Source organism: Crassostrea angulata, chromosome 10 (assembly GCF_025612915.1).
Source record: "Crassostrea angulata isolate pt1a10 chromosome 10, ASM2561291v2, whole genome shotgun sequence".
Classification (NCBI taxonomy): Eukaryota; Metazoa; Mollusca; class Bivalvia; order Ostreida; family Ostreidae; genus Magallana; species Magallana angulata.
This window is the reverse complement of record NC_069120.1, coordinates 55,771,099-55,792,017: the sequence shown is the minus strand read 5'-3', so window position 1 is coordinate 55,792,017 and position 20,919 is coordinate 55,771,099. Positions and strand designations below refer to the sequence as shown.

At 36.2% G+C, this 20,919-nt stretch overlaps 2 protein-coding genes across 2 annotated transcripts; one reads left to right on the top strand and one right to left on the bottom strand.

Moving 5' to 3' along the window:
- Positions 1-254: 254 nt before the first annotated feature.
- Positions 255-10,005, bottom strand: LOC128167430 (PITH domain-containing protein GA19395-like). Its single transcript, XM_052833151.1, has 6 exons — positions 9,725-10,005; positions 7,067-7,110; positions 6,867-6,944; positions 1,127-1,231; positions 866-974; positions 255-589 (listed from the first exon to the last, which is right to left on the bottom strand). The coding sequence occupies exons 1-6, from the start codon at positions 9,920-9,922 to the stop codon at positions 485-487; spliced, it is 639 nt and encodes a 212-aa protein (XP_052689111.1). The 5' UTR covers positions 9,923-10,005; the 3' UTR covers positions 255-484.
- On the top strand, positions 9,993-19,621 carry LOC128167429 (programmed cell death protein 2-like). The gene is made up of 4 exons (XM_052833150.1): positions 9,993-10,642; positions 14,345-14,598; positions 17,520-17,627; positions 18,830-19,621. Exons 1-4 carry the CDS (start codon positions 10,132-10,134, stop codon positions 18,980-18,982), a joined length of 1,026 nt encoding a protein of 341 aa, XP_052689110.1. The 5' UTR covers positions 9,993-10,131; the 3' UTR covers positions 18,983-19,621.
- Positions 19,622-20,919: the final 1,298 nt, after the last annotated feature.

Below are 20,919 nucleotides of genomic sequence, written 5' to 3'. Positions count from 1 at the left end.
AATCAAAGTACTGGAAAGCAGTTAGCAAGCTTGTTTTCAAGTTATTGTGAATACATGCAATAACATCTCATTTTGTGGCACTGTTACATAAAACATTTACAGTATATTGCAGAAAAAAATGTATATGAACCAACAGAACCATAGGTACCACTAGTGCCTTTATAAAGCCCATCCTGTGTTCATTATACCATAATTAAATAAAACTTTCAATGGCATTCATTTATACACTGGATGGTAAAACATAATGCATGATCTTCAATTTTACACTTTTAATCTCATCATCAACTACATGTATACAAAAAAAGTAAACTTCATTCAACCACTCATGTGTCTCTGCATAAGTCCTGTGGCCTCTTGTCAAAAAGATATGTTTTAGCCTGAGACAAACTAATTCAATAAATTCAATTTTTTTGAAAAACAGATCTTCCCATCTACGCAGCAACAGTTGAGATGAAAGCATACAAGGATCACCAAGGCAACTACATCAGCTGATAGGGTGGTGGAAATTTTCAAAGTCAGATTTAGTGTCGTGGTCATCTGGCATTGGTCTAGCTTCGTATGTTGCTATGACAACTTCCTGACGAGGAGCCTAAAATAAAACACAAGACATTTTTGCAGGAAATGATAAAAGTACCATTATGCTGGGTATATTCCAGTGTCTTCAGTGCAAAATTTAATTTGAAGGCAAATGGTAAATATATAGAGCAATTCCTGATCCCTCTCCCATCTTCTACAAGGTGTTTACAAATCATGGATCTATACCATTCATACCATTATAACCAATTTACTACTAGTCTATAAACAAACCTATTTCTAGTAGGCAGTTATTCTTTCAACAAATTACAAGTAACAATGGACTGCTTACTTCGTGGAAGTCGCCTTTAAGTCCTATGTAGTAGATCTTGGTATTATCTCCTCCAAAGCTGGACGGAAAGTGGATTGTCAGTGTGTCAACACTATTAAATCTGGCAGCTCTGTATAGTGAAAAAACCCAACATTTTCTCACAATTAAACATTCTTCCAGCAAATCATATTCTGTGTACATTATCCAGTTTATGTATTTTTTTTTTAAACAATTATAAAATTAAAAAATTACATGTAAAATTTGCCATAAATAGATGCTTACATGACTCCATACTGTACATTGCCTTCAGAGTCAGGTGTCAGCTCAAATTCCTGGTCTGCCTTCCGACCTACATCATCAAAGGTCATCTCTGGGGCGTTTTTGAACCTTGGAAAATATAACATATTTGAAACATTGTGTAACGGGATGGGAGAAATAATGACGGACTGAGCTATCTGGCGCCGGTATTCGAACCGGTCTGACCGTCACATTTGTGAAGCAGACAAAAAATGACAGCCAAACAGACTTAAGTGTGTTGTTTACTCAGGGTTTGAGTTCTCGAATTCGGATTGTTATGAAGTTCAATGTCATGAGTAAAATTTGTTCTAAACACAAAAAGTATCTGTGAAATGAATTATTATTGACATAACATTCGATATTTCTACTGTATTATGGAATTATGCCAAAACAAAAATAGACTTTTAGCCGAACAGAGGAAATTCGGACTAAATTTTACAGATTTTGTTTTCTGCTAAAACATTTTTGCAAGTTCTTTAATATTTAAAGTTAAGATTTTATATTTTAGTCTATATAATTTTGCATATTTTCTGGTAGTTTTACCTCTTTTATTCATTATAATAACCGTATGGCATGAATTTAAAAAATATTGAAATATGCTTAAAAACGAGAAAAGACACCATAACTCAAAATTTTGATCATTGACCTCATATAAATTATTGAAGCGGGCAGCTTATTAATATATTTTTGGTTAAAGTTATTCCCCTTTGATTTATTGATTTTTGATGATTTAATTATTGTTTCCAATAATTACCAATTAGTGTGATGATTATTGTTTTACAATAATAAATATTCTTTGTAAATAAGTTTTTTGGCATAAGTAGTTTTAGGTTAGGTCTAGTTAGTTTGTTTATTTTCGATTTCCCGTTTTTAGATACCACAAATTATTCTTGGCCAGCACATATATAGGGACAGTGTCAAATGCGTTACGAGAACGACTGTTTGGGGTAAAACTTGAACAGGTACGGCTAGATTGAGTGTGTGGACTTCCCTGCTCTATCTAATCTTCGTGTTATCTAACCTACGATACAGAGTGTGCGGTCATCCCTGCTCTGTATCGCATTAATACAAGTGTGCGGTCATCCCTGCTTGTATTGGTGGTGGTTGCGGCGGAGCACTAGTGTGTGGTCATCCCTGCTGGTGTTCTGGCCTTTCTAGCGCAAGTGTGCGGCACTCCCTGCTTGCGTTAGGTTGCGTTGTTGGCGCAAGTGTGCGGTCATCCCTGCTTGCGTTAACGTTGGTACCTGTTCAGTTGCGTAGGTGTGTGGTCATCCCTGCCTGCGTAACGTTGAGTCCCTATATATGTGCAGGAGCGGTGATTAAAGCCTGCACTTGTAAATATTGGCAGCAATCAGGGCTATCCGATTCTATCTCGGGTACGGGCCCGCGGGGGATCACAGGCAGTGACCCCCTTGCACGTTACATAAAATTTGGTGGCAGCGGTGGGATACCCTAGAATTGCTGCAGAGAGGGAAAATGGACGACATTGACAAAGAGATAACCTTTCTACGGGAGAAGATTGCGGAGATGCGGGAGCGCAGTGACATGAAGACCCCAGTGCATGAAAGACGCGCTCTGATCAGAGGTTTTGAAGGGAACACCATGCGCAAAGACGAGGAATACCTGTGCGATCATCACTCTGCTAATGAAACATATGCAAACCCGCGCAGCAACGAGATGTTTCCTGACTATTTTGAGCTGTACAGTGCACCAAATAGGAAGACGAGTCATTTGCCAGACGAATACAACACTTGGTCTTTGCACAGAGCTGATGCGTTTTGGAAGTCTCGGGAAAGGTTCACAAGCCCCGTGATAAGCAGTACATTGGAAGATGCCTACGAAGCGCAAAATTCCATCACACCAGCTACTTATGATGGCAGTGGTCAATGGATCGATTACCATGCGCACTTTGAAGCCTGTTCTGAAATAAATGGTTGGAGTTACGCTACCAAAGGTCTCTACCTGGCAGCTTCCCTCCGAGGCAGTGCACAAGGACGTCTTGGTAATATCCCAAAGGGTGAAAAACCAGACTACGAAACACTTGTGTTAGCTTTGGAAGATAGATTTGCTCCACCAAGTCAAGCAGAGCTCTACAGAGTGCAAATGCGAGAGCGTCATCAGAGAGACGGTGAAACTTTTTCAGAGCTGGGACAGGCCATCCAGAGACTTGCAAACATGGCATACCCAACTGCCACTTTTGAATTCAGAGATACGTTAGCCAGAGATCACTTTGTGGACGCGCTGGACAATTCTGAGGTGCGCATTCGTATACAGCAATCCAGACCGAGAAGCTTGAACGATGCAGTGAAGCTAGCTGTTGAATTGGAGGCGCACCGAAGAGCAGAGAGGAAATGCTATGCACGCCATCTCAATGTTGAGCCCTCCTCTGATAAGCTAGTGGAACTGGTAAAAGCACTGTCTGCTAAGATCGAGTCTCTCCAGACGGATTTGAGGGATTTACAGCTTCAACGCAGCAAGGATAATGCACAGGATACCGCCTCATCATATAAACGTAGGTTATGCTATTTTTGCAGAAAACCGGGACACCTGTGGAGAGATTGCGTAGTGAGAAAGCAAAGCAAGTCCAAGCAATTACGAAGGCGGCGTAGAAGTAGAGCAGAAAACCAGACTTGTAAGAGTGATTCCAGTTACAGTCGAAAGAAGGCTGGTCAACATGATGAACCCCAGAACGGTGATGTAGCACAGCAACTTGTTGAAGACTTGTCCAATAGATGCTACCGCGTAGGTATCGTAAAGTCTGTGCCAAACTCCAACGAGAGAAAAATGGTTAAGGACCAAGTTCGTTGCGAGAAGATTATTGCAAACAGCTCCAGTGTTACGGTTGGCAGAACCCTAAAGTCAGCTAAAGGCAAAGAAAAGGACCCCGAGTGGAAGTTGGCCAGAAGATGCAAGAATGGTCGCAGGCGCAAAGGCATGGAAAGAGGATCTCCTGGTATTCGCTGTAGAAGAGGCAAGAAAAGTTCGTCCGAACAGTTGAGACCCCACGGTGTCGTGGCAGATGGCAGCAGATTGCAGGCATCGGATAATATGCCTGGTGAAGTCACAATGCTGGGAATTCCTGACTTGAGAGAGAGTCAGATGTTCCACAAGAGGTGGAAGACGTCTAGTGCAAGACGGAAAGTTGAAGTGTAAAGCTTGAGGTGATACAATGCAATTTGTGTCTGTCAGTTGCAGTTGTGCTGTGTGCACGTTGTCCAGGAGAGAAAGGGCCATTTTTTTTTTCTTATTGTTATTTTTTGGGGGGGGTATTTTTTTTACCTGGGATATCACTTCACCTTTTTGTGAAGTTGGGAGTTTTGATTTTAGTTTTGCGAGGACGCAAAATTCTGAGGTGGGGGTAGTGAAGCGGGCAGCTTATTAATATATTTTTGGTTAAAGTTATTCCCCTTTGATTTATTGATTTTTGATGATTTAATTATTGTTTCCAATAATTACCAATTAGTGTGATGATTATTGTTTTACAATAATAAATATTCTTTGTAAATAAGTTTTTTGGCATAAGTAGTTTTAGGTTAGGTCTAGTTTGTTTGTTTATTTTCGATTTCCCGTTTTTAGATACCACAAATTATTCTTGGCCAGCACATATATAGGGACAGTGTCAAATGCGTTACGAGAACGACTGTTTGGGGTAAAACTTGAACAGGTACGGCTAGATTGAGTGTGTGGACTTCCCTGCTCTATCTAATCTTCGTGTTATCTAACCTACGATACAGAGTGTGCGGTCATCCCTGCTCTGTATCGCATTAATACAAGTGTGCGGTCATCCCTGCTTGTATTGGTGGTGGTTGCGGCGGAGCACTAGTGTGTGGTCATCCCTGCTGGTGTTCTGGCCTTTCTAGCGCAAGTGTGCGGCACTCCCTGCTTGCGTTAGGTTGCGTTGTTGGCGCAAGTGTGCGGTCATCCCTGCTTGCGTTAACGTTGGTACCTGTTCAGTTGCGTAGGTGTGTGGTCATCCCTGCCTGCGTAACGTTGAGTCCCTATATATGTGCAGGAGCGGTGATTAAAGCCTGCACTTGTAAATATTGGCAGCAATCAGGGCTATCCGATTCTATCTCGGGTACGGGCCCGCGGGGGATCACAGGCAGTGACCCCCTTGCACGTTACATTATATGCCAACAGAATAAGATCAATATAAGTAGTTTAATACTATAAATGTTTTTGTATTATCATCATTCAATTTTTTGTAAAATTGGATCAAAAATGGGTAGGAATTTGAAAAGTGATAGAGGAAATTCGGACTGGGATATTTATGAAAATTGTGAAGGAAAACTTAATGCTTTGTATGTATTTAGTGTCACTGCCATTCATAAATTGTATTTCATTTTCAAAAGTGTTGAGCTATTTGTATTATTTTCACAATTAAGAAAATCTCAATCATAGTGTAAAATTTTAAGTGATTTTCCTTTAATTTTCCAAAAATATACAATGGCCATTAGCTCAAAAAGTAGGTCATTGACCTACTATTTTGAAAATGAAAAATAACACTACAATAAAAGGTCTATAACACACAGTAGTTGGTTTTTCATTATCATCAGTGGAATTTTTTTTCATTCTGAGTAAACGTCATCCTTAAAGTAATAGACTAAAAAAGATAAAACAGAAACAGACTGAGAAAGAGACAAACAATTCAGACTGAGACAGATTGACACAGGCAAAACAGACTGAGACAGACTGACACAGGCAAAACAGACTGACACAGACTGACACAGGCAAAACAAACTGAGACAGACTGACACAGGCAAAACAAACTGACAGACTGACACAGGCAAAACAGAGACAAGCTGAGACAGGCAAAACAAACTGAGACAGACTGACACAGGCAAAACAGACTGAGACAGACTGACACAGGCAAAACAGACTGAGTCAAGCTGAGACAGGCAAAACAGACTGAGACAGATTGACACAGGCAAAGCAAACTGAGACAGACTGACACAGGCAAAACAGACTGAGACAGACTGACACAGGCAAAACAGACTGAGACAGACTGACACAGGCAAAACAAACTGAGACAAGCTGAGACAGGCAAAACAAACTGAGACAGACTGACACAGGCAAAACAAACTGACACAGACTGACACAGGCAAAACAAACTGACACAGACTGACACAGGCAAAACAGACTGAGACAGACTGACACAGGCAAAACAGACTGAGACAGATTGACACAGGCAAAGCAAACTGAGACAGACTGACACAGGCAAAACAGACTGAGACAGACTGACACAGGCAAAACAAACTGAGACAAGCTGAGACAGGCAAAACAAACTGAGACAGACTGACACAGGCAAAACAAACTGACACAGACTGACACAGGCAAAACAAACTGACACAGACTGACACAGGCAAAACAGACTGAGACAGACTGACACAGGCAAAACAGACTGAGACAGATTGACACAGGCAAAACAAACTGAGACAAGCTGAGACAGGCAAAACAAACTGAGACAGACTGACACAGGCAAAACAAACTGAGACAGATTGACACAGGCAAAACAGACTGAGACAGACTGACACATGCAAAACAGAGACAAGCTGAGACAGGTTGAGACAGACTAAAATAGACTTGACAGACCAAGACAAAACTTGACAGACAGAGACAGACAACACAGATTGAGACAAGTTATTCAAGACAGACTTAGAGTGAGACAGAATTGAGAGACTGAGACAAGCTGAGATAGACTGGGAACAAGATGTTGGGTACTCACAATCTCATCTTGTTGGGGTGGCTCTCTCCTCCTCCACCAATCACAATGATGCCCTTCAGTTTCACACATCCCGTAAATCTGTAATGCATGCAACAGATAATGACATTCATTGCTATAAATATGCACCAGTAAACTTAATTGACTTTTACAGAGAAACACACTTTTAATTATATAATTGATAAAAGGTGTGCAGGACTTACGGTATTTTGAACAGTAACTCGGGATCTGCATCACTCTCAACATACTAAAAGCAAACCATCAACATTTAGTTTTGGCTTGAAATTATATCAGATATTGCATGTTAGGAAGAATTACATATGATTCAGAAATGTTTACCCTAAAATCTGGAATCATGTCTTTTTCTAAATACATTGTACCTGTACATGTCTAGCTGCAGGTTTGTAGCTCCATGGAAAAATTCAGGCTGAGATGCCATAGAGCTACAGTTCCTCACGTACAAAACATTTGCAAATAAGGAACACAAAAGATGTGCTAATTTTGGACTTATTAACCTAATTTCCTATAACCTTTAGTACATGTACAAATACTTGATACCAAAAATTCCTTGGACAATTTCCTGTAGATGTCGTATATCACTTGTCCCTGAACATCTTACTATCCCTGTAAAGTGAAGTATTTTAAAAGTAGGGTTTCGTTTGTTCACATGTTAAAATAGAGACTCTAGATCTGCATGTGAATTTTATTATTTTACATACTAGGGTACTTCACTTTCCATGGTCATCGAGTGTATTTAAGAGAAAATCTAAGGCAAATTAGTAATGATATCGGCATTAAAATGTCCAAGAAATTTTTTTGTATTGCATATATCTACATCTACGTACATGTACAAAATTTTTAGGAAAATTACGTTAATAAGTCAAAAAGTCTAAGTTCAGAGTCTGCATTGCTCTCTTCTGGTCCTGCTTGCCCTATCACATGAAGTATTCTAAAGATGAATTAACACATTTTATGTACCAATAAATAGTTCACCTTTAAACCCATTTGAATTTTAACAGTTGGATATGACTGCATCAGTAATTGTAAACATCATAATTACATTTTACATAAACTGTGATTTGATAATCAAAGGTCTCACCAAACGCTAATATCTGTTTAAAATGTTCTGCTTACATCACTTAATACTTTTATTACAGCTATCATAATGAGACAATTCTTCGATTCAACCATAGCCAGATGGAAGATTTACACTCTTTCCCAAAATTTCTACTTCCACCACTTTTTGCTTAATATTTTAACAATAATTTTTTATTATAAATCCCTTTGTGCCCAAACTAGGCTCATCTCATTCACTGAAATGAAAAAGTTCAGATTATTTGTTTTGAAACAACCCCTGTCTGATCAAAAACCCCTCTCAATGCCATTCAAATGCAATGTTTTAAGATAATAAATTATGTATACTAAGTAAACTAAGCATCAGGAAGCAATGTGAATTCTAACAACAACGCTTGGGAGAAGAGAAAATTTGGCCTATACCTGCTCTTTGACATGCTGAAAATTCTTTCGTCAGAATTGTAACCACAATTTTGTGTCAATTGCATATGGCTATATATATAGTGTATCTTAATTCTTAAGAATGTCATGCATTTAAAAGATGAATAAAGCATTCTGCTGAATCAAAAACTGTTTTGAAACTAGTTGTTTTAAGCTATATTCTTGGCAAATTGTTCAGAAAATGGTTACTTTGACAGAAATTGTTGAGTGATTTCTGCTCTATATACAAGCATGACTTCACAGTGTCTAGATTTAGGCAGAGCATACAACATTTAGCATAATGATACTAATGAATAAATAAATGAGCATATCCAACTTAGCTGCAGGTCTGTAGCTCCTGGTCTGAAAAAATTTGGATGGACGACCTGGGAGCTACAGTGCCTCCCATTGTAAAAATCTGCAATTTACGGCGCACAAAAAACTGCGCTAGATTTGGACTGATTAACTTTTTTTTCGAACAAATTTTATACAAATACTTGATTCCTAAAAAATTCTTGGACATTTTACTATAGATACCATCATCAGCCCCGTAAATTGAAGTGGTGCAGTTTGTTTACATGTAAAAATAGCGACTCTTGATCTCCACGTGAATTTAACATACTTTAATTTCCGAGGTCGGTTAGCGTGTTTAAGAGAAAGTTTTAGGCAAGTAAAGTACCGATATCAATTGATATCAATAAATTGACTGAAGAGTTTATTGGTACTAATTTTTTCCACAGAATTTGTGTGTAAATATGGGTTATTTGTCCAAAACTAGTGCATTTTTTGGTGCACCGTAAATTGCAGATTTTTACAATGGGAGGCATTGCTCCCAGGTCATCCATGCAAATTCTTTCAGACTGGGAGCTACAGACCTACAGCTACATCCAACTGAGCATGTTTCTAATGAATCTGATCATGTAACTGTTATCACGTTATTATCAGCTTGGCCCTTCACCCGACCACACCATAAACCATAAATTTTTATCCATGCATACTGCAGCATTAAACATTTTTATTTTTAATCATTTACTGCATCCTTTTGGTAACAACCCTTTAACGAAGGTTGCTTAAGTACCTGATTAAATTGATCGTGTTGTTTTTGCTTGCATATCATTTGCATACTTTAGATACTAATACAGAATTTATTTTTATTTTCTTTAATTTTGGACGTGCACCAAAGTGGCAGTGTCATCAACGATTGATAGTGGCCGCAACCTGATAGAAATAGAATTTATTTTTTATTATTTACATATGTCTGAAACATACATATATACCCGTGTGTAATTTATGCTGCGCTCGCCCCAACGGTCGCATCGTAAAAGACAATTAGATCTATTTATAAGAATCAATGTTGTGTCCCTCACCTTTTCTCTGTCAAGTCTCTGGTCCCAGGGTTTGAAGACACATTTTGCCGGACTGTCGGTGTTCAGGCATTGGACTGCTTCCATGTTTATCTTAGTATAAAGGCTGTACGCCGCTGCCAGCTGATCCTCTGTCAGGTGCTCATCACAGTCGTGATTTCCCCCACACCCTCCTCCGTGGCTGTGACCATGGCCGGACATTATGCACCAAAAAATCCTCGCCGAAGTAACTGCGGAGTTGTTTGCTTCGACGCTTTTCTACTTTCACTTTTGAACTCCTTTTTCTCGAAAGTTCCACAACCTTATGCAAAATCGAGCTTATGACAAACGCCTAAATGATTAAAATATTACCTATCCGGAACTCCTCGGGTCTTATTCTTGTTCTCTATTGCATTTGAACGAACGTAAACATGGCAGAGAAATCGCACGTGGATTTGGGTTTTGTGGAAAAAACTGACCCAGAAAATTTAACATGTCAACATTTCCCCAGTAAAATCGGTGGAAGGCCTGCATGGTTGTCACTTGCACCATTACCTTCCCCAAATCAACTACAATGTCCGAAATGCAGTGGGATATGCATATTTTTACTTCAAGTGTATGCACCAGTTGAGGATGACAGCAATGCTTTTCATCGGACGGTTTTTGTTTTTCTGTGTAAGAACCCGAACTGTCACCAGCCAAACTCCAACGCACCTTTCTGTGTGGTGAGGTCTCAGCTTCCACGAGACAATGACTTTTACAGCCCCGACCCCCCAACTCCTGCCACGCCCATCCCCAGTAAGGGGGATAACCTATGTGCGGTCTGTGGAATTGCAGGGCCGAAATGTTGTGCTAAATGTCACTCTCGCTCTTACTGTTCTAAAGAACATCAGGTTATTGATTGGAAAAATGGACACAAACAAAATTGCTCCAACTCTGAAGGTAGGTACATACATATATGTGTTAAATAAATGTATATTTGATAAGAACAACTTACTCCATGGACCAAATCACAAAGATTAACGCTAGTTTTGGACATTTTGATATTATTTTATAGCTGCATGGTCCAATTTTTTCGCTAAACAGTATCATATAATTTTCCATACAAACCAATTATCTTATAAAGTTAGACTTTTGCCTATTTACACCAGCAGAATCGGTCTCCATCATGGGAATGTTTAGAAAAGGGAACAGTTAATGGATTCGTACCCTGAATGATTAATGTTAAGCATTGATCTTAAACAAAAACAAACTTCAGAAATATTAGTGAACAAAGTGTACACATTTAATTTTTCATTTGCCAAAACATTATGACGTTTATTTATAGCGATGACAAAATTGTAAAACTATCAGAGCCGCCTCGACATCAGGGGCAAATGTTAATAAGGGGCTAGTGAAATAGCAACCCTTTTGTGTCGTTTGTTTTTAAAACAAAGGATGACTGCACTTAACATGCTTAAGGACATTTAAATATTGCGACAAAATAAATGTTTAAAATGTTTCTTTTAATTGTAGGAATTGTCAATGTCTTAACTGTAACTTTATGAAATTAAATCAATTTAAAGTTCATTTTTTACAAAGAATGAAGTCATTGTCATAGGTAGGGGTCATTACATTTTCTTGAATCTCCAATGGGTAAATGAGTACACCCACTTTTTTACTGACTTAATACATAGTCAGCGCAGGTTTATCTATTGTACTCCTTTTAATGGTAGTTGTATCTATACTTATAAATTAAGGCATTTTGCAAATAAACTACAAAACACCTGCACCAGAGTAACTGCTTACACCTTTGGTATATCAACACATATGTGATGATGTCCGTAAGGTATAATTGAATTTTAGCTGATAAGTTATTATTGTGAAATTAATTAAAAACCTACTTTCGTTTTTAATAAACAAGCCCGAAATAGCAAAAATGAGAGTAAGGTGGTGAACACGCTTTGGCAGATCCAAGTCAGGGATAGTCTCGATCAAAATATTATATACTTGCAATGAAATAATATTGAATGATTACGCAAAGAGGGAAAATATTTACTGTGAGCCTATTTAGATAATACATAAAAATTAATATTTGACAAATGTTGAGAAAATAAAATGAGTCAATTCGTTTCTTTAGTGGCCGATTTTAGTTTTGATACTCATTCGCTTGGAAAGCATGGCCTCTGGTGAGAGAACTTTCCAGAACGGGGTTACCAAGAACGCGGATTGACAAAATTAACGAAAAGTGTAGGACGAGTTCATCATGCATCGCGAGCAGATACCTTGGATTGGACTTTGATTAATACAAAAAGTTAATAAATATTATAAATGGAACAATTATTGCGACTTTAGTATCAATGGAAAGAACTTTCTAGAGCAGGGTGGCCAGAAACGGGTTGACTAATTGACATTATGGCGGAAAGTGTAGAGCAAGTTAACCATCTGGCAGATACTTTGTATCTGACAACTTTGTTTTAAAATATGCATGCAAATGGATAAAAATGCATAACCTAGCGTGTTTTAATTTCATAGATTTTCAAACCACGACAGACATTAATTTGTAAACATTAATGAACAGATTATTGTATTCTACGTCTATATGGATAAATGATGTATGTATAAAACGGGGAAGTTTAATGGGGATGCCCCCCTGCAGATTGTTTGTATCTGAAATTCTTATTTGGGACAGTAATAGAAATTATATTGAATATTGACCTAAAGAACCAAATTAAGAGAGAGATACACTAAATACCCATTCACTGCTTTGAAATAAATACAATAAAAAAGTAGTTTGTTTTTTATTTCAATTTTTAAAAATAAGATAAGGAAAAAAATTGAACAGAGTCTCTACAAAAATGAACAAAAAAATATGGTTCAAATTATTAAGCATTATATCATAATAATGTGTAAAGTGTCAATTCCCACTCTTGCTCGGGTTATCATCTACATTAGTATTTATAAATATAAGCTTATGTTAAAAGGAGATCAATAGACAAACATGCGCTCATGGTAAAACAGACAAAACACTGTTTCTTCTTGCTCATCTTTTTTCGCCATCTTGAAAATCTTGTGCTTTCACTAGAAGCAGGAGTAAACTTTTCAAATGTTCAGCACTAGTGTCATACAATATGTGTTTTATTGACAACTCTGGCAACTCGAGGTATTCATATCATTCAATCAAATGCACCCTTTGTGAATACAAGACACCAGTCATTTAAGGTAGCATCAATTCTGTAAGGCGGTATTAATTGTCCATACCTATTTCAATTCAATCAAGTGATAATTACCAGGTACTTCATTTCTTTGAGAAATCTTTAAGAGATTATCGGTTCTGTGCGTTACAGAATAATTTACTTGATAAACTTTTTCAAACACGTAAATTGTTGACATCAGTGACTGGTTTACGATTCTGCTGGCTGGTATTATATGTTATATTTTTTTTTAAATGGTAACATTCAGAGAGAGAAAGAGAGAGAGAGAGAGAGAGAGAGAGGTGTTCAACTATAGTATCGCTATTCTAATCTTAAGCTACTCATTGCAATAGTAGATCAACCGTCCATACATATTCATATTTTTAAGTCTTATCATCAATCAAGGGCAGATAAATCTATGAATATGGCTTCATTGACTGGTAAACTACTGCAATGTGTTTTCTTGTGCACATTCTTACCATAGCCATCATTTATCATCTTCACTAGCCAAGGGTAATGATCCACGGTGATTCTTTATTTGGTGAATAGAGAAAGACCGTGGATTGTCACCCTTGGCTAGCAAAGATGTCGTTTATAAGCTTTCAAAAAATTTGATATAAATTGGACCAAGCAGCTGTATTGCAATTTTTTGAGAAATAATTACCAGTACATGTACATGTATTACCATTAAGTTCCTCAGACTGATGTCACATCTTTACTTTCCTGAAATTTTCTCTTAAAAATACTATCCAACCACGGAAAATGAAGAAGTATGATTAATTTACTAGCAGATCAAGGTCACCATTTGACATATGTAAATAAACTCAACCACTCTATTTTACAGGGCTGATAATGTTGTTTAAATTAATACTGTAAATTCCCTATTTTTTGAACGAGTACTTAGTTCCGCAAGTCCGTTATTTTCCATCAAATCGTGAGAATATAAAATTGTGAGCAACAATTTTTTGTTATAATTTCATGTAGTTCTAAACTGTCTGAAAATAAAAACAATTAAGATTTTAAAGTTCACATTAGTTGATTCTTGCGATTTTATGCGGATATATTAATTCCTCGCATTTAATAAGGAATCTACAGTATCAGAGGCAAGTAAATGTGACAATATCTGTAGTAAAATGTGTGGGGAAAATTTTGGAATGAAATATTGCGACAAGTATGTTAAATTGCAACTTTTTAATACATATGGAACTGTAGCTCCTACATGTCCCAGGTCCTCCATCCAAAGGATCTATTGCAAATGACAAAAGATTTGACTTAGAGGGGATATTTTGATAATCAAAGTTTTTTTGTTATTTTCTATCGTACATATTTCTGAATTTTTCGAATTTGCATTTTGAACCTATTATATTGCTCTTGCAATTTTATTATTAATCTTCAAAGTTGGCTAAAAACGTAGAATTATTTTTATTTATATAAATTTGATATTGATGTATGTTTTTACTGTACATTGTAGAGGACGGATCTACGAAGAGATCACAGGTTCTCTTTCCAGAGTATGAACTACTGATTGAAGAAGAAGAGTTTCAGAAGAAGGAAGAAAAGTCAGAGTCTGAGAAGAAAGAAGAGCTGAGTTCGTTTCTGACATCGGACAAGGCGAGTTCACTGTTACAGGACTGTACTCCGGAGGAGCTGGAGAAAATGTCCAACCAATCAGAAGACAGGACCTTTAGCAAGTTCAGGAAGCGGGTCGAGCACGCTCCCGATCAGGTAGTACATGCATGCATTACATTATTGTAATGAAGGCTTCAATCCTAATGAGGTCGTAATGTTCAGTGTTTAGTGGCTATGAAATTATGAATTTGACAAATTTTCAGTACATTTTCCAGGACAGTAGATCACTTGCATCAAATAAGCAGGTCAATGCATTATTTACAAACAGAATGTGCACAAAAATTGAGAAATGCACAAAATCCAAATATCATAAAAGGAATACGGTACTACGGTACATGTAGGCCACAAGTTTCGGGTGTGCAAGCAGATTTGAAGGGTTTATATACATGTGTGATGGTTCTTATTTGCCAGCAGTGTTCAGCTTTAAGTCTAATTCTAACATCTTTGGATGTTTGGTTTACCAAACTCTCCTCCAGGAAATACATGTAATCAATTAGATTTGACTGTGGAATCATTCAATTTTGTGGGGGCCAATTTTTTGTGGATTATCAATTTTTGAAAGGGTTGGTGTTTAGCTGCAGAACTGAAGCTCCACATAAAATTCAGGTTGACAGACCGTGGAGCTTCAGGTTCAATCATATAAAAACATGTATATTTATTGCTCACAAAAAGTTGCGTGCCATACAGTTATTTATATTGATGGACCTATAGTTCTAAGGTCCGTCAACTTGATTTTCCTGTGGAGCTACAATTCTGCTGCTAGATTGGGATGCATTTTTACAAAATGAATATGGTACGAAATAAAACTGTTTCAAAATTCAGTGGGGATATTAATTTGTACGTGGGTTAGAAATATCCACAAATAATGAGCTACCACTTCCGTTCATAATTCCACAGAAATTTGTTTAAAGAAGGTGTTGCAATTCCTATGCTAATTTTCCCTAAAGGAGTTGCAAATAAAATACAAAAATCAAAGTTACAGAATTCGATGTAAATCTTTTTTTCATGCAACGTTGTACATAAAGCAGTGTAAAAGAAGATGGGTGGATAAGGCGTGTAAAATGCCCATACGCGGTCGAACAGGCTACTGAAAAATTAAAGTATCAATAAATCTGATGGGTTTTTTTTTAATCATTGAAAACAATATATATTTAACGAATCATTGATTTTTAACCTATAGGTATGTTCAATACTTGGAATATGTTGACTCAAACAGGCGTGTACGTTTCAAAACCTGCAAATACTGTCATTTTTTAGAACTTCAGGGCATTTTCTTTTATAGAGTGGGTCTGTGCTCCATATTTTTTTCATAGTCTGAATAAGGTCTATTGGAAAACAAACCGATTTCAATCAACAAAAACGTGGAGAGATGACCCACTATACATTAAAAATATCATTTTGTATCCCAACAATGGAACGTTTTGAAAAAATAATACAAGTCCGGTAGTTCGTGGCCTTTATAATAGTCACACATAATATTTAAAAAGCCCACTTTGTTGTGTCTAAAATGGCTCAGTGGCTAGAGCACCTGTCATAAGCTAACCTTATATATCTAGGGTTTTTATGTTACGGGTTCGATACCACCAAAATTTCCGACAATATTTTTTTTCTTATTTTTTGTTAAATATATTAAAAATGACTACAGTTAGAAATTTTGCTTTTGCAAAGTTTTATTATAATATATTTGAATAGATTTAATTCGGGAAAAATAAATTCAAAATTGTATTACACTACTAAACCGAATGGGCATTTGTGCCATCTTGTTCCCCCATCTTCTTTATTTGGAAAGTTTGAACTAATGGTGACACAGACAAATGTGGCAGAATTCACGCTATATAAAAGGGGAATCCTCATTAATATTGTGAAAAAATGCCTCCTTGAAACAAAACTAATTTCATCTTAACGTTTGGAGTAAGACAATTTCTTGAAAAGTGCCTTTTCCGATTTTTTTTTCAAAGAGGCATATTTTTAATAAATCTGACTTTTGGAAAAAATATTAATACCTTTGAAATCTAAAAACTTTTCCCTTCTTAATTCATGTCTAGGATAGTCGAGTGGTAACACAGTTAGAATAGACTAAAACCGTGTCTTATATTTTTGAGTGGGTTCGAATCCCGAAAAAGTTGGAATTTTAAAAAAAAGTTATTTCTTTTAATCGCATGGAAAGGTAATGTGTAGAGATAATTTAAGAATGTCAGAATAAAGTTATTTAAACTCTTGTTAATGTAATATTTTGCATGCCTGCTTATTTTGTTTTCAACATTACTGTGTGAAGTCCCCGTTATAAACTTGAAAAACATTTTCTTCTGAACATAAGATTCTAAAACAATGTGTATAGTATGCATCAATGTAGAAAGTTAATTTTTCACCCTTTTTATGAAATAAACTGGTATGCTGATTTCAAAGTTATACATGCACAGGTTGTTAAAAAGCAAACAAAATCATTTAAGAAAGTTTGAATCGGTGATGAAGCAATAGGTAACTGAAAATATGTACGGAAAATTTGTACTTTTTTTTACTAGACTTAGCATATATTTAGATACTATAGAAACATAGGATGTGACGGTTTTGAAGAGCCTGAATAAGATTTATTCATGTATCTCAAGAATGATAATTTAAACACGCTGGACAGTAGTATTCAAATTGATATATGTTAACATTCGAATAAAGAAAAACAAGTATATGGTTATCTTTCTAACTATTTGGTGGCTGCCATGTTTGATAGAAATGCGCGTAAAATGTTTGTTTATTTTGCCTCCATAGGGAACATACCCGCTATGCAAATATAGTCGTCTACGTAATGTGTCAATATTTAGATGTGGCTCTCAAGCGATACGAATATTTAAAGGTCCTTTCTACGTTAGGGAATAGTCCCACTGTTTTGCAACACTTTCTTTGCATATATTTTAAAGGTATATTAAAAGTTTGTCTGAAAAAAGTGAATGAGAACTTGCAATATTGCATGTGATAAAATAGTCCAAACGATATGTTAAATGAGTTGTAATTGTTCCGCCTAGGTTTTGCGATATGACCGTGGAGGCAGTCCTTTGTTTGTATCCAATGACAACAAACCAGACAATATCCCACAATGCACCTGTGGAGCCAAACGACAGTTTGAGTTTCAGGTTGGTCTCATAGACTGAAACAATTCTTACGAACAACTTGAATTTTCTATCAATACAGGTCATATTATAAGTCAAACAGAATCAGAAATTTAAAGAACGTGTCAAGGCTTAATGTTAATCAATATACATGCATGTAATATATTCTACATCAAACCATTATGTTATAGTCTCACCATTTCTGATAAACTGTAAAGACATGACATTGTATACAGAATGGAATTATCAGTTTGATTTGATGTCCAGATGGACAAAATATACAGTACCAAGATGATAATTGTATATTCTACAGACACTGAAAACTAGTACAATTATATCAAAGTGAGAAGATTTCATTTAAAAAAATCTGTATTCTGCACATGAAGAGTTGCAGAGGCCTGTTTAGCAGATGGATTGATGCTCATGAGTCGCTCGCCAAAATTTGTGTAATATGCATAGAGGCATTTCTGGTGAGCACCTGGGCTGCTTTCAAGATCGTAGCAGCTAGCCTAGCTGCTAGATTGGAAATATCTAGGTCTATTGAACGGACTGCTAGGTTAGCTGCTAGGTCTCAGATTTGAAATAGAAATACTCAACTAAAGACTACGGTCTACCGGTAATTAGTTCGACAAAATTTGTTAATTTCAAGCGGAAATTATTCATTATAACTTAAGGGATGAACAAAATGTCACTAAATAAATAGATTTCATGAAACATGAAATAGATTTCATGTTTGTTACGAAGTGGTAACTAAGGTGGCCATCTTGAATTTGATGCTTAGCATAAAATATCTAGGCTATAAATGTCTATGTAGGCTAGGTTATAACTGTTTAACTATTTAGCCCTGCATAGCAGCTACGATCTTGAATGCAGCTCTGCTCTGCTGAACAGGCCTCAGAAGATGTTAACAGTGTGTGTCAAGGTGACCCTGCTCCAATCGATAGGGTTCAATGTCAATGACCTAGCTACCATCAATCCTTCATAGGAAATTGAAACCTAGATGGGTTGCACATTTTACATAACAAAGAAATGTGTGCTCTGTACATTTTTACTGAGTGGTAAATCTTGACATCTGACACTGACAATTGGAAATACTTTAGTTAAGCATTTTAAACTGTGAATTAAAAAAAAAACCAGTCACTATAAATCATTTATTACTATAAATGTGTTAATTGTATGTATGCGGCCATGCCTCTGAGAGTGGGTTTTTGTGTGTGTGTCTGTAGGTGATGCCCCAGCTACTGAGTCACCTGGGGGTGGACCAGGTTGGCGCCAGCATTGACTGGGGGACCCTCTGTGTGTATACCTGCTCCAAAAACTGTTACCAAGGCTACCAGTATCAACATGAGTACCTGTGGAAACAAGACTATTCTAAGTGATCCCATGAAACATGGAATCTGTTCAATAGTTGTTTACCAAGAAGGAAATGAACACTTTTGATTCATTGTACAAAAACTTCAAAAACAGATATTCATGATAAACAAATTGTGAGACATAGTTGGATATCCAAAATGTTTAAAACTGGATCGAGTTAAAATCAACCCAGACATAGTTTATAATGATGAAGAGATGCACTTCTACACAGTCATAAGTATTGAGCTCATATGTGTTTGCCAATAATAAAGCAGAGAGCTTCAGTTTTAGATTACAAAGAAAAAGATGTCTTTTCTAAGCAACTAGTATCTTAATTTAGTGTAAAGAAAAATGAAGAAAATCTTAATTATTTTGGAATCATTCTGAATATTTTGCTTATTAGGGCTGGATGGTCATGGCCATTGTTTAGGCTAAATGTATTTAAGGTGGAATAAAACACATCATCACAAATAGGCCGCTGATCAAAACGATATTTTGTTTTATTAAAAGGATTTTATGAACTGAAACATGTAACTTACTCCATAGCCGAGTGTCAGACTTGTGATCCGTTCATCCCGAGTTCGAATCCCGCAGGGGCTTTTGTTGTTACTTACTGAACTAATTATTTTAGTTATTCATTTTTTATTCCCAAATTCCAAATTTTTCACTTATTTGACATTTGTACAGTTTATTTATCATTATATTTTACATTATCATAAAATTTCCTGTTAATGAGTGACTTTTTCCAGGTGTGTTATTCCACCTTAACTCCTTATGAAGAAGAGCTCTATGTAAAAGATAGATAATTGGAAATTGTCAAAATTTTAGAGCTAAAATGTTAGGATTTTTCTTGAGTTATTGTTAGTTTGAGGCCAAAAATATCATATAGTTAAAATTTAAGGTTGTTTTATCTATACAAAGATAGATAATAGAAGAATGTCCAGATTTCAGAGCTAAAATGTTAGGATTTTTCTTCACCAATTGTTAGTTTGAGGCCAAAAATATCATATAGTTAAAGTTGAAGGCAGATCTTATTATTAATTTGTCAACCACCAAGCCACCTTAATAAAATTATTCTGTTTTTCAGGGTATTTTTTGCTTTGTTTAGTTTTTTTTTGCTTAAAACTTGCTAAGATGATGATAATTATGAATGTAACATAAACCCTCATAATGAATTTAATTCAAATGATTGAATTTTATTTTAAAAAATATTGAGGTACATTGAAATATACCATATTAATTCATGTGCTTAATGAGGAAAATGTATTTTTACTTCAATCAGTAAATACTGATCAAAGGAAGAATTAGTCAATTCGATCTGTCATTGAAAATATTTTTTTAAAACCTTCTGTAATATTATAAGCTATTTACACAAGACCTATCAATCTGTTTATCATGTGAAAAAAGTTTTGTTTTTTTAGGGCCCTGCAAGGATTTGCGGGTGCCCTATAGTAATCACTCTGTCCGTCCGTCCGTCTGTCACTCTTCCGTCCACAAATTTTCTGTTTTTTTCTAATAACTTATTTTATGGTTGCCCAATCAAGTTCAAATTTGGTATATTAGTTCAGTAGACAGAACTACATATTTTGATGCTAAGTTTGGTTCTCTATGTCTTTTGGTTTGGAGCTGGGGGGTGGGGTAGATTCCTTAACTATGCATAAGAATGAATGGGCAAAGAGAGATAACTGCTGAGAATGTTACCATTGTATACTTGGAAGGCTGTGCAATATTTGTCCTTTGGGATTAATTAACTTTCCACAGGAAGAAAATCCTAAGCTTTATCTTTATCTGTCACATTGAGATTAATTACTGCACTGCCTGTGTCTGCAAATGAACTTTGTTTTGAAGTTAAGGTCAATTTTGAATGATATGTGTAGTATTGTGTACATTCTTTGAAATATGGAGTTAAAATATAATATTCATACTTTATTTTGGTTAAAATACCGTACACAATGATTTATGA

Bases quoted from the DNA above. Each gene is read 5' to 3' on its own strand.
- LOC128167430 (XM_052833151.1), bottom strand. From the start codon at position 9,922: ATGTCCGGCCATGGTCACAGCCACGGAGGAGGGTGTGGGGGAAATCAC. The intron at 6,945-7,066 runs GTAAGTCCTGCA...CATGCATTACAG, and splicing joins GAGTTACTGTTCAAAATACC to ATTTACGGGATGTGTGAAAC. The intron at 975-1,126 runs GTAAGCATCTAT...TTCACTATACAG, and splicing joins AATGTACAGTATGGAGTCAT to AGCTGCCAGATTTAATAGTG.
- LOC128167429 (XM_052833150.1), top strand. From the start codon at position 10,132: ATGGCAGAGAAATCGCACGTGGATTTGGGTTTTGTGGAAAAAACTGAC. The intron at 10,643-14,344 runs GTAGGTACATAC...TGTACATTGTAG, and splicing joins AAATTGCTCCAACTCTGAAG to AGGACGGATCTACGAAGAGA. The intron at 14,599-17,519 runs GTAGTACATGCA...TGTTCCGCCTAG, and splicing joins TCGAGCACGCTCCCGATCAG to GTTTTGCGATATGACCGTGG.